Genomic DNA, 17,016 nt, shown 5'->3' on the forward strand with positions numbered 1-17,016 from the left:
ACACAGCACACGGACGAGTATCCCGCTCGTCTGAATGAGCCCGAAGGATAATCAATGTTAAAGTCCTGGAGAACCCCTTTAAGTGGATTTGTCATGCGCCGCTATGGACATCAACGATATTTCTAACAATTGGAACATCATGACTGAAGTTCTCATATAACGGCGACCAGTGACCTGTCACCATAGTGAAAATAACTCGGAACGTCCGTCGGATTGCGGGCGATTGACCCGTGTATTGGCGGCTCGCCGCAGCCCGTTAATGCTTTCCTACGGTATAAGAAAATGAGATGAGACCATAAACTTTCTATTATCCTGTCAACTGAGCGATATCAGATCCATTATCAGGTGACGATACAGCAGATCCATCCTACTCCCAGTGCAAAGTTTAAGATAAGTGCAAAGTTCATATAATGATGGCTCAAAACAAAAAAAAAAGTGAAACACTGAACGCAGCGGTCCCGCCGGTATCTGCACATACCATAAACCTTATAATAAACCAGTATATAAGCATTATCACATTCTTTCTAGGTCAGCAGCCTCTGGGCCTGCTGGGAATTGTAGTCCTCCCTGCCGGAGAGCGTCACGTCTGCTGTTATAAAGGTTTAATGCTACTTTTTTTTTTTTTTTTCTAAATCTGCAGCGACCCTGAATGCTTCACCCCTAAACTGTATGGGCACCTGCATGATTCCCACCTGTACAATGCAGCACAATCTTCCGCCTCCTGGGATGTTTTTTGTCTTTTTGGGGGAAAAAAAACAGGAAAGCAATCTGCAGAAGTTGTACAATTATTTTGCTGCTTTTACCTGCTCTGTGTCTGTGTGTCAGGGCCTGGCTCCATGCAGATTCTTTGTGCTGGCAGGATAATGTCTGCAGGCAGCTCGACCTCCTCCTCCGCTCTCTCCTCCCCTCGTGTGACACACTCAGCGTGCTCGCCAATGGCACCAGTCACAGCAAACACATCATCTACTCACAGACATCTGGATTGGTGCAGACGCCTCAAACCACCATCTGAGACCAACGCGTTACCATAACAATATCCAGACTTGTTCTGCATGGAAGAAATATATATATATGTATGTGTATGCACTGTATATCTATATACACTATATGTATGTGTGCACTGTATATCTATATACAATATATGTATGTATGCACTGTATATCTATATACACTATATGTATGTATGCACTGTATATCTATATACACTATATGTATGTGTGCACTGTATATCTATATACACTATATGTATGTATGCACTGTATATCTATATACACTATATGTATGTGTGCACTGTATATCTATATACACTATATGTATGTATGCACTGTATATCTATATACACTATATGTATATATGCACTGTATATCTATATACACTATATGTATGTATGCACTGTATATCTATATACACTATATGTATGTATGCACTGTATATCTATATACACTATATGTATGTATGCACTGTATATCTATATACACTATATGTATGTATGTATGCACTGTATATCTATATACACTATATGTATGTATGCACTGTATATCTATATACACTATATGTATGTATGCACTGTATATCTATATACACTATATGTATGTATGCACTGTATATCTATATACACTATATGTATGTATGCACTGTATATCTATATACACTATATGTATGTATGCACTGTATATCTATATACACTATATGTATGTATGCACTGTATATCTATATACACTATATGTATGTGTGCACTGTATATCTATATACACTATATGTATGTATACACTGTATATCTATATACACTATATGTATGTATGCACTGTATATCTATATACACTATATGTATGTGTGCACTGTATATCTATATACACTATATGTATGTATGCACTGTATATCTATATACACTATATGTATATATGCACTGTATATCTATATACACTATATGTATGTATGTATGTATGCACTGTATATCTATATACACTATATGTATGTATGTATGCACTGTATATCTATATACACTATATGTATGTATGCACTGTATATCTATATACACTATATGTATGTATGCACTGTATATCTATATACACTATATGTATGTATGCACTGTATATCTATATACACTATATGTATGCACTGTATATCTATATACACTATATGTATGTATGCACTGTATATCTATATACACTATATGTATGTATGCACTGTATATCTATATACACTATATGTATGTATGCACTGTATATCTATATACAATATATGTATGTATGCACTGTATATCTATATACACTATATGTATGTATGCACTGTATATCTATATACACTATATGTATGTATGCACTGTATATCTATATACACTATATGTATATATGCACTGTATATCTATATACACTATATGTATGTATGCACTGTATATCTATATACACTATATGTATGCACTGTATATCTATATACACTATATGTATGTATGCACTGTATATCTATATACACTATATGTATGTGTGCACTGTATATCTATATACAATATATGTATGTATGCACTGTATATCTATATACACTATATGTATGTATGCACTGTATATCTATATACACTATATGTATGTATGCACTGTATATCTATATACACTATATGTATGTATGCACTGTATATCTATATACACTATATGTATGTGTGCACTGTATATCTATATACACTATATGTATGTATGCACTGTATATCTATATACACTATATGTATGTATGCACTGTATATCTATATACACTATATGTATGTATGCACCGTATAGCTATATACACTATATGTATGTATGCACCGTATATCTATATACACTATATGTATGTATGCACCGTATATCTATATACACTATATGTATGTATGCACCGTATATCTATATACACTATATGTATGTATGCACCGTATATCTATATACACTATATGTATGTATGCACCGTATATCTATATACACTATATGTATGTATGCACTGTATATCTATATACACTATATGTATGTGTGCACTGTATATCGATATACACTATATGTATGTATGCACTGTATATCTATATACACTATATGTATGTATGCACCGTATAGCTATATACACTATATGTATGTATGCACTGTATATCTATATACACTATATGTATGTATGCACCGTATATCTATATACACTATATGTATATATGCACTGTATATCTATATACACTATATGTATGTATGCACTGTATATCTATATACACTATATGTATGTACTGTATATCTATATACACTATATGTATGTATGCACTGTATATCTATATACACTATATGTATGTATGCACTGTATATCTATATACACTATATGTATGTGTGCACTGTATATCTATATACAATATATGTATGTATGCACTGTATATCTATATACACTATATGTATGTATGCACTGTATATCTATATACACTATATGTATGTATGCACTGTATATCTATATACACTATATGTATGTATGCACTGTATATCTATATACACTATATGTATGTGTGCACTGTATATCTATATACACTATATGTATGTGTGCACTGTATATCTATATACACTATATGTATGTATGCACTGTATATCTATATACACTATATGTATGTATGCACCGTATAGCTATATACACTATATGTATGTATGCACCGTATATCTATATACACTATATGTATGTATGCACCGTATATCTATATACACTATATGTATGCACCGTATATCTATATACACTATATGTATGTGTGCACTGTATATCGATATACACTATATGTATGTATGCACTGTATATCTATATACACTATATGTATGTGTGCACTGTATATCTATATACACTATATGTATGTGTGCACTGTATATCTATATACACTATATGTATGTATGCACTGTATATCTATATACACTATATGTATGTATGCACTGTATATCTATATACACTATATGTATGTATGCACTGTATATCTATATACACTATATGTATGTATGCACTGTATATCTATATACACTATATGTATGTATGCACTGTATATCGATATACACTATATGTATGTATGCACTGTATATCTATATACACTATATGTATGTGTGCACTGTATATCTATATACACTATATGTATGTGTGCACTGTATATCTATATACACTATATGTATGTATGCACTGTATATCTATATACACTATATGTATGTATGCACTGTATATCTATATACACTATATGTATGTATGCACTGTATATCTATATACACTATATGTATGTATGCACTGTATATCTATATACACTGTATGTATGCACTGTATATCTATATACACTATATGTATGTATGCACTGTATATCTATATACACTATATGTATGTGTGCACTGTATATCTATATACACTATATGTATGTATACACTGTATATCTATATACACTATATGTATGTATGCACTGTATATCTATATACACTATATGTATGTATGCACTGTATATCTATATACACTATATGTATGTATGCACAGTATATCTATATACACTATATGTATGTATACACTGTATATCTATATACACTATATGTATGTATGTATGCACTGTATATCTATATACACTATATGTATGTATGCACTGTATATCTATATACACTATATGTATGTGTGCACTGTATATCTATATACACTATATGTATGTATACACTGTATATCTATATACACTATATGTATGTATGTATGCACTGTATATCTATATACACTATATGTATGTATGCACTGTATATCTATATACACTATATGTATGTATGCACTGTATATCTATATACACTATATGTATGTATGCACTGTATATCTATATACACTATATGTATGTATGCACTGTATATCTATATACACTATATGTATGCACTGTATATATGCACTATATATATGTATACACTGTATAACATTATACAGTAAATGTTTATATATATATATCTATGTGCACTATATATATATATATGTACTGCATATAGTTGGACTGCATATACTCATCATATATTTATGTGTGTGTGTATATATATATATATATATATATATATATGAGACAAATTTCTATATTATGTATATATAGATGTATGATATATACATCTATGTATGTATGTATATATATATATATATACACACACACATAGAAAAAAATCTCAGCACTCCAGAAATAGTGAAGACAAGTGTTTCCACCTCTATCTATACGACGTTTTGACCCTGGCACGGGGCTTCTTTTTTTTCCAAGCCGTGTGTGTGTATATATATCTGCCACCCCAAGTCATTTGTTTCAAATCGACAAATATACAGTAAAATTCCTTTAATCCAGTATCAATGCGACCATATAGGTGCCAGATTTCCAGATTTCCAGATTTATCACAGGATAGGTAATGAATGTCTGATCGCTGGGGGCCCCACCACGGTCTTGGAACTCCTACAGATCACTGGAACATCCCATTCCCCCAGTCCCTCCTTACTGCACCCCCTGCAGTGTCGAGCATGCACCCCGCCGCTCCATGCATTGTGGAGTGACAGAAACCGCTCCATTCACAGTTTCTCACTGCAGGAGCTGGGCGTGCGGGACTCCCGTTGTAGTGATCAGTGGGGGTCTGAGTGGTGGGGCCCCCTAGCGTTCAGACCTTTATCAACTATCTAGTGCAAGAGTAGAAAACCTTCAGGAAGACGAGCAGCCCAGAATGCAATGTTACCACCGAATCTGTCATCACTTACAGAAGTTTTTCCCCATCTATTGGTCATCTGAGATATGGCGTATTGCTAGGGTATGCCACCATTGTGATTGGTGGAGGTATGACCTCTGCCGATCCTGATTCACAGTGCTAGTTTAACGCTGCGTCCCCTTCACGGTCGCAGCGTTCACAGCATTCACACTCGCTATGCAGGGAAAAACTAAAGGTGCCACCGATCAGAAAGTGATAACATATCCTAGCCATATGCCGGTACTTTCTATCTTGGGAAAAGTTACGTTTTTTCGTCCAGCACATCGATAGCCAACCAAAAAAATCAGTTTAAAAACTCACCTGCCATATTGGATTTTGCAACCGCTTGTCGGTCAAATGAAGTTTTTGTAATCAATAGATGATTTGCGGCCAGTCGGATGTTTTTACAAAATACAGTCACCTTTTTTCCAAGAGTTGAAACTTTTGCGGCGGAATCGCAGCGATTTTGCCTCCAAATTCTTAACTCAGAAAAAAAAAAGTTTATACTTACTCAGAACTCCTTTCTTCTTTCTCCAGTCCGGCCTCCTGGGATGACGTTTCATCCCAATCACAGGCTGCAGCGGTCACGTGGACTGCGGCGTCATCCAGGCAGGCCGGACTTGGCGTCAAAGGCGGGACTTGTCACCATGACAGCGCACGCGGTAAGTATAAAAAAAATTTTTTTTCTCCGCTGCCGAATATTTTCGGACGGAATGTGCTGCAGGTTCCAGCTCGGAAGCGTTGCGTAGTTTTTACGCAGCGTATCCGACCCGTGGAAACCCGGCCTTATACTAGCTCTGCAACCCTATAGTGAATAGCACTGTTCTTTATAAAAACCAGGGCAAAGCAAAGGTCCCTCCGTCTCCTTTGTTTTCTTTCCAACACTTGTAAATGAATTTTAACGTTTGCATCATGACAGACAGGAGACATATTTAGCAAACATGGCGGCCCCAGGTACTTTACTTGTTTCGTGTTGATGTGTGAACCAAAAACATTCTTTAACTGGAGAATCATTTTTTTCTTTTATGTTATACAACCAGACATTATGCAAATGAGTTACACAAGAAGAAAAGTGTTCAAAGGAAGTTCAGGCGCTTCATAGAGCCCCTTCATTTTGGTAATCAGCTCACAGACCCCGTTACGTTATTTTCTAATGTGGTTATCTTCAATAAAATTAGGTGGAATTCCCCTTTAAGTCGACATTCACATGAGCGTGACAGATTTATGCACAAAAAACGTGCGTAAATCTGTCCGTGTGGGTTGCGTTATGCGTCAGTGTGCTTTGCGAGTGGCATGTTTTTTTCACGCACTTGCAAAGCACTTTTTTTTTTTTCAAAGGAATTGATGCGCAAATCACTCATGGTTTTCACGCACCCATTGACTTCAATAGGAGTGTCGGTGCGCGAAAACGCAACAATACAGGACATGCAGTGAGTTTCACGCAACAGACTCTCGCTGTGTGAAAACTCCTGCATGTGTGAACGGCCCCATTGAAATTAATGGGTCTGTGTGGTGCGCGTGATTTCCGTGCGCAGCACACGGGCGGGATTCACCGTTGTGTGAACGGGCCCAAAGACGGTTAGGGTATGTGCACACACACTAATTACGTCCGTAATTGACGGACGTATTTCGGCCGCAAGTACCGGACCGAACACAGTGCAGGGAGCCGGGCTCCTAGCATCATAGTTATGTACGATGCTAGGAGTCCCTGCCTCTCTGCAGGACAACTGTCCCGTACTGAAAACATGATTACAGTTGTCCTGCAGCGAGGCAGGGACTCCTAGCATTGTACATAAGTATGATGCTAGGAGCCCGGCTCCCTGCACTGTGTTCGGTCCGGTACTTGCGGCCAAAATACGTCCGTCAATTACGGACGTAATTAGTGTGTGTGCACATACCCTAATAGAAGAACATGGACAGGGCCTAACTGTAGGGCAGGAGTTCGCAACTTTCGGCACTCCAGTTGTAAAACTACAATCCCCAGCATGCTCTGACAACCTTTGGCTGGAAAAATAAAGACTTTGGCTGTCAGGGTATGCTGGGAGTTGTAGTTTCACAGCAGCCGGAGTGCGGAAGGTTGCTGATCCCTGCTATAGGGTGTGTATAAGAGAACACTAATAATGGCATTTGATACTTCGGGGGGCAGCGTTGCTCTGTTACACAGGGGTTGCACTATCCATGAGGTGACTATAGAGGGCAGAGTTGGAAGGATAATTAAGGGCGCAGTCACACCAGGCAAAACATTTGCTTTGAATTTTTCGCTAGGCCTTATTCACACAAACGTGTTTAACGTCCGTGATACGCGCGTGAAAATCACGCGCGTCGCACGGACCTATGTTCGTCAATGGGGCCGTTCAGACATTCCGTGATTTTCATGCAGCGTGTGTCCGCTGTGTAAAACTCACGACATGTCCTATACTTGGGCATTTTTCGCGCATCACGCACCCATTGAAGTCAATGGGTGCGTGAAAATCACGCACAGCACACGGAAGCACTTCCGTGTGTCGAGCGTGATTCGCGCAACAGTAGATCAAGAGATGAAGAGAAAAATAAAAGCACCTCCTTCATTTCTTTTTCTAAATATCAAAACCGCGTGTCATAAGGATGGCATATGCGTGAAAATCACGCAGCCACGCAGCAAACACTGAATGACACACGGAACTGCAAAACGCACACGTTCGTGTGAATAAGGCCTTAGGGTATGTTCACATGTTCTATTTTTCAACCGTTTTTCAGACCGTAAACACCCGAAAAATTGGAAGCGGCCGAAAAATGGCGTTCTGTTCCGACGGGCAGTTTTTTTACACGACCGTTTTGAAAAACGGCCGCGTAAAAAAAACGCCGCGAAAAAGAAGTGCAGGTCACTTCTTGGGACATTTTTGGAGTCGTTTTTCATAGACTATTGAAAACCGCTCCAAAAACGGCCGTAAAAAACGCAGCGAAAAACGCTGTGAAAATCGTGAGTGGCTTAAAAAAGTCTGAAAATCAGGAGCTGTTTTCCCTTGACGTTTTTTGAGCCACTCGCGATTTTCGCTGCGTTTTTTACGCACGTTTTTGGAGCTGTTTTTCATAGAGTCTATGAAAAACGGCTCCAAAAACATCCCAAGAAGTGTCCTGCACTTCTTTTGACGAGCCGTCATTTTACGCACCGTATTTTGACAGTGACGCGTAAAATAAAGGCTCGTGGGAACAGAACACCGTAAAACCCATTGCAAGTAATGGGCAGATGTTTGTAGGCAATTTTTCAGGCGTAGTTAAGGGCGTAAAAAGCCAGAATTACGTCTGAAAACAGTGCGTGTGAACATACCCTTACAGGGTGGGGGAAGCAAAATGTCTTCTTGGCTGACTCAATGTGATGGTATGTACCTTACTCAGAACTGCACATCCAGGACCTGAAATAACCTCCAGCTTACCTATTAACAGATGGTGTATTATTGCCTCACCCCCACAATTTTTGATGCAGTTTTTACCGCGTGGCCAAAAACAACTCATGGAACTGCACCCTTAGGGTATGTTCACACGGCCTATTTACGGACGTAATTCGGGCGTTTTTGCCCCGAATTACGTCTGAAAATAGCGCCTCAATAGCGTTGACAAACATCTGCCCATTGAAAGCAATGGGCAGACGTTTGTCTGTTCACACGAGGCGTAATTTACGCGCCGCTGTCAAATGACAAATAGACGCCCGCGTCAAAGAAGTGACCTGTCACTTCTTTGGGCGTAATTGGAGCCGTTATTCATTGACTCCAATGAATAGCAGCGCCAATTACGTCCGTAATTGACGCGGCGTTCAAGCGCCTGCACATGCCGTTACGGCTGATATTACGGGGATGTTTTCAGGCTAAAACATCCCCGTAATTTCATCCGTTACGGACGCCCTCGTGTGAACATACCCTGAGGGTATGTTCACACGGCCTATTTACGGACGTAATTCGGGCGTTTTTGCCCCGAATTACGTCTGAAAATAGCGCCTCAATAGCGCTGACAAACATCTGCCCATTGAAAGCAATGGGCAGACGTTTGTTCACACGAGGCGTAATTTACGCGCCGCTGTCAAATGACGGCACGTAAATAGACGCCCGCGTCAAAGAAGTGACCTGTCACTTCTTTGGCCGTAATTGGAGCCGTTATTCATTGACTCCAATGAATAGCAGCGCTAATTACGTCCGTAATTGACGCGGCGTTCAAGCGCCTGCACATGCCGTTACGGCTGAAATTACGGGGATGTTTTCAGGCTGAAACATCCCCGTAATTTCAGCCGTAACGGACGCCCTCGTGTGAACATACCCTTAAGGGCATGACCACACGTGGCGGATTTCCTCCGCAACTGTCCGCATCAATGCCGCACAGAATCTGCGTTGCAGATTCTGCAGCGGATCTGCACAAAATGTGCAGAAAATTGATGCGGACTAGCCGCTGCGGACTGCAGGAAAAGTGCTTCCCTTCTCCCTATTCAGTGCAGGATAGAGAGAAGGGACAGCACTTTCCCTAGTGAAAGTCAAAGAAATTCATACTTACCGCCCGTTGTCTTGGTGACGCGTCCCTCTTTCGGCATCCAGCCCGACCTCCCTGGATGACGCTCCAGTCCATGTGACCGCTGCAGCCTGTGCTTGGCCTGTGATTGGCTGCAGCCGTCACTTACACTGAAACGTCATCCTGGGAGGCCGGACTGGAGACAGACGCAGGGAGTTCTCGGTAAGTATGAACTTATATGTTTTTTTACAGATACATGTATATTGAGATCGGTAGTCACTGTCCCGGGTGCAGAAACAGTTACTGCCGATCGCGTAACTCTTTCAGCACCCTGGACAGTGACTATTTACAGACGTCTCCTAGCAACGCTCCCGTCATTACGGGAGCCCCATTGACTTCCTCAGTCTGGCTGTAGACCTAGAAATACATAGGTCCAGCCAGAATGAAGAAATGTCATGGTAGTAAAAACAATACGCTCCGCAGCACACATAAGATCTGCGGACTTCATTGCGGAATTTTGACTCTCCATTGAAGTCAATGGAGAAATTCCGCCATGAGTCCGCCACTGCTCCGCAACAGACAGAGCATGCTGCGGACACCAAATTCCGCTCCGCAGCCTATGCTCCGCAGCGGAATTTTCAGCCTCGTCTAAACGAACACTGCTAAATTAAAGTGTAAGTCAATGGACAAACGGCTCCGCTGCGGATTAACGCTGCGGAGTGTCCGCAGCGGAATTTCAGTGAAATTCCGCCACGTGTGGTCATGCCCTAAAGGGGTTTTCCTTTCTTCCAAAAACGCTCGTCCACACGTTGCATGTAGTATTGCATCTCAGCCCCATTCACTTCAATAAACAGGCAAAACCCATGGACAGGTGTGGCGCTGCTTTTGTAAGAAAGCCGCCATGTTGTTTTTTTAACCATGGACAACCCCTTTAAATGTCAGATCGTACAAAAGGGAAAAAAAGATGTAGTCAGCATCCGCCTGGTTATTATATTAGCGTGCAGTTTGCTGTTATATTTGTCACGGTGATCATTTGTTGATCGCACTTGTAGTAATTGGGGTGTGGCAGACAGAATTTCAGCTAAAGTGGATCCATCACCTGGCTATTCTATTAAAAACCAGTGACATCACCGAGGACCGGCCTGACGAACAATCATCATGTTCTCTCGCTTATATTTATGATTCACTGCTGCTAGTGACTTGACCGGTTACGTTACTATGATTAATCACACACACTCCTCAACATTGAAACTGCAGCACCAAGAAGGAAACGTTTTGGAATTGTGGAAATGACAGGATCGGTAGACATGCTAATGATATGCAAATGATAAAAAAAAATTAACAAATAATTCCAAACATCTTGATTTAGTCAGTATGGAGTATGAGCGCCACGTGCAGAAATCCACGCACTTCCACGCCTTCTAAAGATTTGTATCCACACTGGTTGCCGCCCTAGGCTTGGGATGTGACGTCCAATTTCATTTGCAGTAAAGAATCGATCACTACGCGCCATTCTTCCAATCAGATGATCCGTCCGTGCCTAGGTTCGCCTCTTGCTGTCATTCCCTTTTATTGTTGTTCTCCCAACCTCCGGGACACGCAACATTGAACAGTACTGACGTCTTGGCCTAGGCGCGTAGCGATCTGCCGGAGTGATAAACCAAGGTCTCTCAGTTCAAGGATTCTGTCCCTCTCAGTTTGCGAAAAGTAGTGATAACTGTCATGTCGACGAATGAAGGCATCGCACAATCATCCCGCACCACGCGATCCAACTTTTGAGTGTTTATGTGGCTAAAAAAACCTTTGCTTTCAGTCTGGCTTTTATGCCCCCCCCCCCCCCCCCACAATCCACAGATTCAAACGAGGTGCTTGAAGATTTGATCATTTGCAGATCTTAGCGACACCGCCGGCTTCCTCGATTTGCAGAACCTTACGGCTGGTCCTTCTTGGTGCTGCAATTTCAATGTTGAGGAGTGTATTTCACAGCACGGCTGCCCCGACAACTTGTTAGGACACGGATAGCGGCTGCCGCCTGTAACTGTACTGTATTTTCAGGAATTGAACATATTTGTCAATTCTCCCAGAATTCCTGGGAAGCTTCCAGAAAAGAAAACTATGGATTTTCCGGACTCCTGGAGGAGCCGGCAAATCTCTCGGGTGACCCACGTCCTGACAAAATATGCACCTACCCTCGTTCCAGCAGTCCTCCTTAATCCCGGGCGACTAGTGAAGAGGACTGCAGGAATGAGTGGCGTCTGGTCTCCGGTCTGCATATAGGGGGGGGGTCAGGCGCCTATTTATTTGGGGGTCTGGGTCTGTGTTCAGGGGGTCTGCATTTAGGGTCTCTGATCTTAAGTCTGTATTTACGTGGTCTATATTCATTTTGGGTTGTGATCAAGGGGGTCCAATGCTCTACTTGTGATTCAAACACCTGAGTTTGTGGGAGTGTCCTAAATAAATGGGAGGGTCCTATCGTAAACCGATGTTGTATTACCCCTCGTAATCTCCCTGATGTCACTTCTCAAAAGCTGTCAAGTATGGAATTGAAACACAAAGTAAATTAAAAATTTACAGGAACGTTTACAAGACCCTTGCTTGCTGTAAGATATCGGAAACATGGCTCGTTACAAGAGAGCGCTCTGATACACTGTAACGAGCCCTGCACCTGTGTCAGTTAAACATGACCAGGGCAGATTTTCAGTCTCTGGATTGTGTTTCATTAATAAATTATAGAAAATAGTAGACCCCTGTAAAAGCATATTAGCATCAAAGGACCTGTACTGCACAATGCGACTGTTTCCCTGCTACAATATCTCTGCTACGGAAGTGAATGGCTCCACTGCCTTGTCCTGTTCACTTTTTTTGGAATGCCACTGTTGTAAGTCACGCCAACGGTGCAGAAACGTGCAACTTGTGTGCATGTCTGAATAGCAGATACATTGATCGAATCAAGGAATTTCTATGGCTGCCTCCAAGGTCGTATCTGATGTCATCTAGCCGAGGCCTAACATTTAGGGTATGTTCACACGGCCTATTTACGGACGTAAATCGGGCGTTTTTGCCCCGAATTACGCCCGAAAATAGCGCCTCAATAGCGCTGACAAAAATCTGCCCATTGAAAGCAATGGGCAGACGTTTGTCTGTTCACACGAGGCGTATATTTACGCGCCGCTGTCAAATGACGGCGCGTAAATAGACGCCCGCGTAGAAGAAGTGACCTGTCACTTCTTTGGCCGTAATTGGAGCCATTATTCATTGACTCCAATGAATAGCAGCGCCAATTACGTCCGTAATTGACGCGGCGTTCAAGCGCCTGCACATGCCGGTACGGCTGAAATTACGGGGATGTTTTCAGGCTGAAACATCCCCGTAATTTCAGCCGTTACGGACCCCCGCCGTGTGAACATACCCTAAGACCTTATGTGCCCCACTGTGCACCTGCGTCCATCTTGCGGATAGTATAGTGCGAATTATATCCTATAGGCCAATGCACAGGACCGTGGTTTTCACGGTCCGTGCATTGCCCGGTCTCATTAAACTCAATGCACTCTTGTGTGTGCACGGTCCATAATTGCGGAGGAACCTAGGATGACACTCCTCGGGCCGTCCATGCTGTAATCACGGGCCGTGCACACAGCTACGGTCGTGTTCATGAGGCCTAATTACTACTTTACAATAGCAGCAAAGTAAATGAGATTCATAAAATCTCATGCCCACTCTGCGTAAAAAACCCTGCAGCGTAAACGTCAATAAATTGACCTGCGGTGCAGAATTTAAACCCTGGTAATGCTAGCCTGCTGCTGCTATGTCGTATCTGGATAATTCTGAAAAATGGGGGGGGGGGGGGGGGTCGCAATGTCGTTTTCTTCATGTTTTTTTTTTTATTGTTTTGTTTTTTAAACTATGTGGGTTCCCCCCCATTTTTCAGAACCATCCAGATACAACATAGCAGCAGCAGCCTTGCATTACAAGGGTGGGAAGGGCCACAGTCGGTGCCGGCCCGGGAGTGGTCCAGTCCAGTCACCTGACAGTCAGGTCAGGTGACTGGACTGGTCCACTCCCGGGCCGACATCGACCCCAGTCAGAATGCCGCTGCAAGACCTCCTACCCCCTTCTGACGCTGATCGCTGCAGCAGTCGTGCAGCATGCAGGACGCCTGTCTGCAGCGATCAGCTATTTTGATACAGCTACTCTGCAGCGCCCCCCTCTTCTCTACCTCCGAGTTGCGCCCAGGGCACCGCGGCGCCCAGCGGGACATTTTTCAGACCGCCCGGGGGCTATGGATAGTAAAAAAATATATATAATTTAAAGCTATAGACAGATCATCGGCTCTGCTCATGGAGGTAGCTGGTGGCTGACATCTAGTGGTAAGACTGATAAATACTTTTGTAAGTGATAACATTACGTGTTGTCACTATTGGCGCTCATATGACTCGAGTCTCCGCAGCGTCCTGCATTCTTCTTGCATCTTCAAACTTTTCAATAATGGGATTGATATGGGGTTTGGTGCAAGCATGTGCGCTTTATTCATAATGCATTTGGACGCCAGTTTTTGCATGATTTCATCGTGGCTGACAATTTTCCATTTGGGGACATGGTATAATTTGTCACAAGCACCGCCAAAATAATAAAGTGTGACCTTTTCCACAGCAGAAAACTGTCAGACAGCCTGTGACAGGTCTGAGCAGATATAGTGCACATTGCCGATGCAACATTTTATTTATTTTTGCAACATTTTTGCAATATTTCATGTTCCAACTTATAAATCTGGCACCAAATTCTCATAATGGACACAACTTATTTGTGTACCATTTTTGACAACCTCCTGGAAATATTATTATATAAAGGTCCCTACTATGTCGAGAATAACATTAAAGGGAACCTGTCACGAAACATGACGTCTGATCTGTGAGCAGCATGTTATAGAGCAGGGGGAGCTGATCAGATTGATATATAGTTTGTGCAAAAAGATAGCCTGTAATTTATTCATCTATATCCCTGCTCACTGTGGGCTAAAGTGTCCAGTGGGTGGTCTCAACCTTTGATTGACAGCGTTCCCTGTATGTGAATATAGAAATATCTGCCAATCAGTGATTAGAGCCGCCCACTGGACTCAAAAGCCAACAATGAGCAGGGATATAAATGAATAAATTACAGGCTATCTTTGTGCACATATATCAATCTGCTCCGCTCCTCCTGCTCTATAACATGATGCCTGCAGATCAAACAGCATGTTCAATGTAACAGGGTCCCTTTAAGACCTCATGTGCATGGTCGCATTATGGACCTGTGTACTGATCAATCCATTTCCGCAATACAATGCCCCCTCAATGATCTAGCTGCAGGCAATAACATACACACTTTTTCCACTAGATGGTGCTAACACATCGATTAGTTATGAAAAATTAAAAGCTACTTTGGTATAAGTGAATATAAAAGAAGAAACAACAACAACAAACATAAAAGAAATTTTTTTTTTTGGGCAGGCACAGTAACCTTCATTATTATTTATTCTTTGCTTTGTTGTGGTATTCTTAGGACTTTTCCACACGTAACAGAATTGCTGCGTATTTTCCATCCGGAATTGCAGACGGAAAATACACAGCAGAATACAGTAGCAACAAAGTGGGTGTGAATGAACAAATATCATCCACACGCTGCGGTGCATATTTTTTAGTTCCACAACATGTCAATTACTGCTGCGGAAAGTGGACTGAATTCCTGCGTTTTTCATCACACAGGCTTGGGGGAAAAAATGCAGCAAATCCGCAATATTTTCTGCAGTAAAAAAAGACAGGAAATTGTGCCGTTTTTCCACACTGGCTTGTCTGCCAGTTTAAGCGGAAATGCAGAAATTGAATGCAGCAAATCCGTTACGTGTGGACAAGCCCTTAGGGCTCATGTACTTCAATGAGGCCGCTCACATGACCGTTGTTTCAACAAAGCGCGTGAAGGGTCCGTGAAAAAATAGGACATGTCCTTTTTTTTTTTGCGCATCATGCATCCCTCCATAGACTATAGTCTATGGAGGGATGCGTGATAACGTGTCCTGAACGGGTGCACCTTGGACGTGAAAAACTGTATTTTTTCTCCAGAAACTGTATATTGTATTTTAAGGGATTGTCCTGGTTTAGAAAAAACCATGTCTGTTTTTTTCCCCAAAAACAGTTCCACAGCTGTCCACAGGTTTTGTGTGATGTTCCAGCTCAATCTTATTCTGTCAGGATTTGAACCCAGAGATTTTTGTTTCCCAGGCAGTAAGGCTGGGTTCACACGTGGCGGAATTGCTCTTGAATTCCGCAGCGGACACTCCGCAGCGTTAATCCGCAGCGGAGCCGTTTCTCCATTGACTTCCACTTTAATTTAGAAGTGTTTGTTTAGACGTTGAGTAAAATTCCGCTGCGGAGCATAGGCTGCGGAGCGGAATTTGGTGTCCGCAGCATGCTCTGTCTGTTGCGGACCAGTGGCGGACTGGTTGCGGACTCATGGCGGAATTTCTCCATTGACTTCAATGGAGATTCTAAATTCTGCAATGAAGTCCGCAGCTGTCATGCACATGTTATGTGTGCTGCGGATGCGTCTTGCTTTTTTAACATGACATTTCTTCATTCTGGCTGGACCTATGTATTTCTAGGTCTACAGCCAGACTGAGGAAGTCAATGGGGCTCCCGGAATTACGGGAGCGTTGCTAGGCGACGTCAGTAAATAGTCACTGTCCAGGGTGCTGAAAGAGTTAAGCGATCGGCAGTAACTGTTTCTGCACCCTGGACAGTGACTACCGATCCCAATATACAGCAACCTGTAAAAAAATAGTCCGGCTTCCAGTCCGGCTTCCCAGGATGACTTTTCA

At 41.8% G+C, this 17,016-nt stretch overlaps 2 protein-coding genes across 3 annotated transcripts in view; one reads left to right on the top strand and one right to left on the bottom strand.

Annotated features, from left to right (window-relative positions):
* The window catches only part of DHCR7 (7-dehydrocholesterol reductase), a 45,029-nt gene that overhangs the window by 26,001 nt on the left and 2,012 nt on the right, over nt 1-17,016 (bottom strand). Inside the window, exon 1 of one of the 2 annotated variants that reach the window (XM_075838125.1) lies at nt 804-910. The exons of the other annotated variant lie outside the window; for it this stretch is intronic. Within the exon in view, the coding sequence (XP_075694240.1) occupies nt 804-838 (35 nt within the window). The 5' untranslated portion in view covers nt 839-910. Of the gene's footprint in view, nt 1-803; nt 911-17,016 lie in introns of those variants that run through there. 2 annotated transcript variants of the gene reach the window in all.
* Nucleotides 1-17,016, top strand: part of PTH (parathyroid hormone) — an 82,628-nt gene that overhangs the window by 22,947 nt on the left and 42,665 nt on the right. The window lies entirely within an intron of this gene.

The sequence above is a fragment of the Rhinoderma darwinii genome, chromosome 9 (assembly GCF_050947455.1).
Source record: "Rhinoderma darwinii isolate aRhiDar2 chromosome 9, aRhiDar2.hap1, whole genome shotgun sequence".
In the NCBI taxonomy this organism is placed as follows: Eukaryota; Metazoa; Chordata; class Amphibia; order Anura; family Rhinodermatidae; genus Rhinoderma; species Rhinoderma darwinii.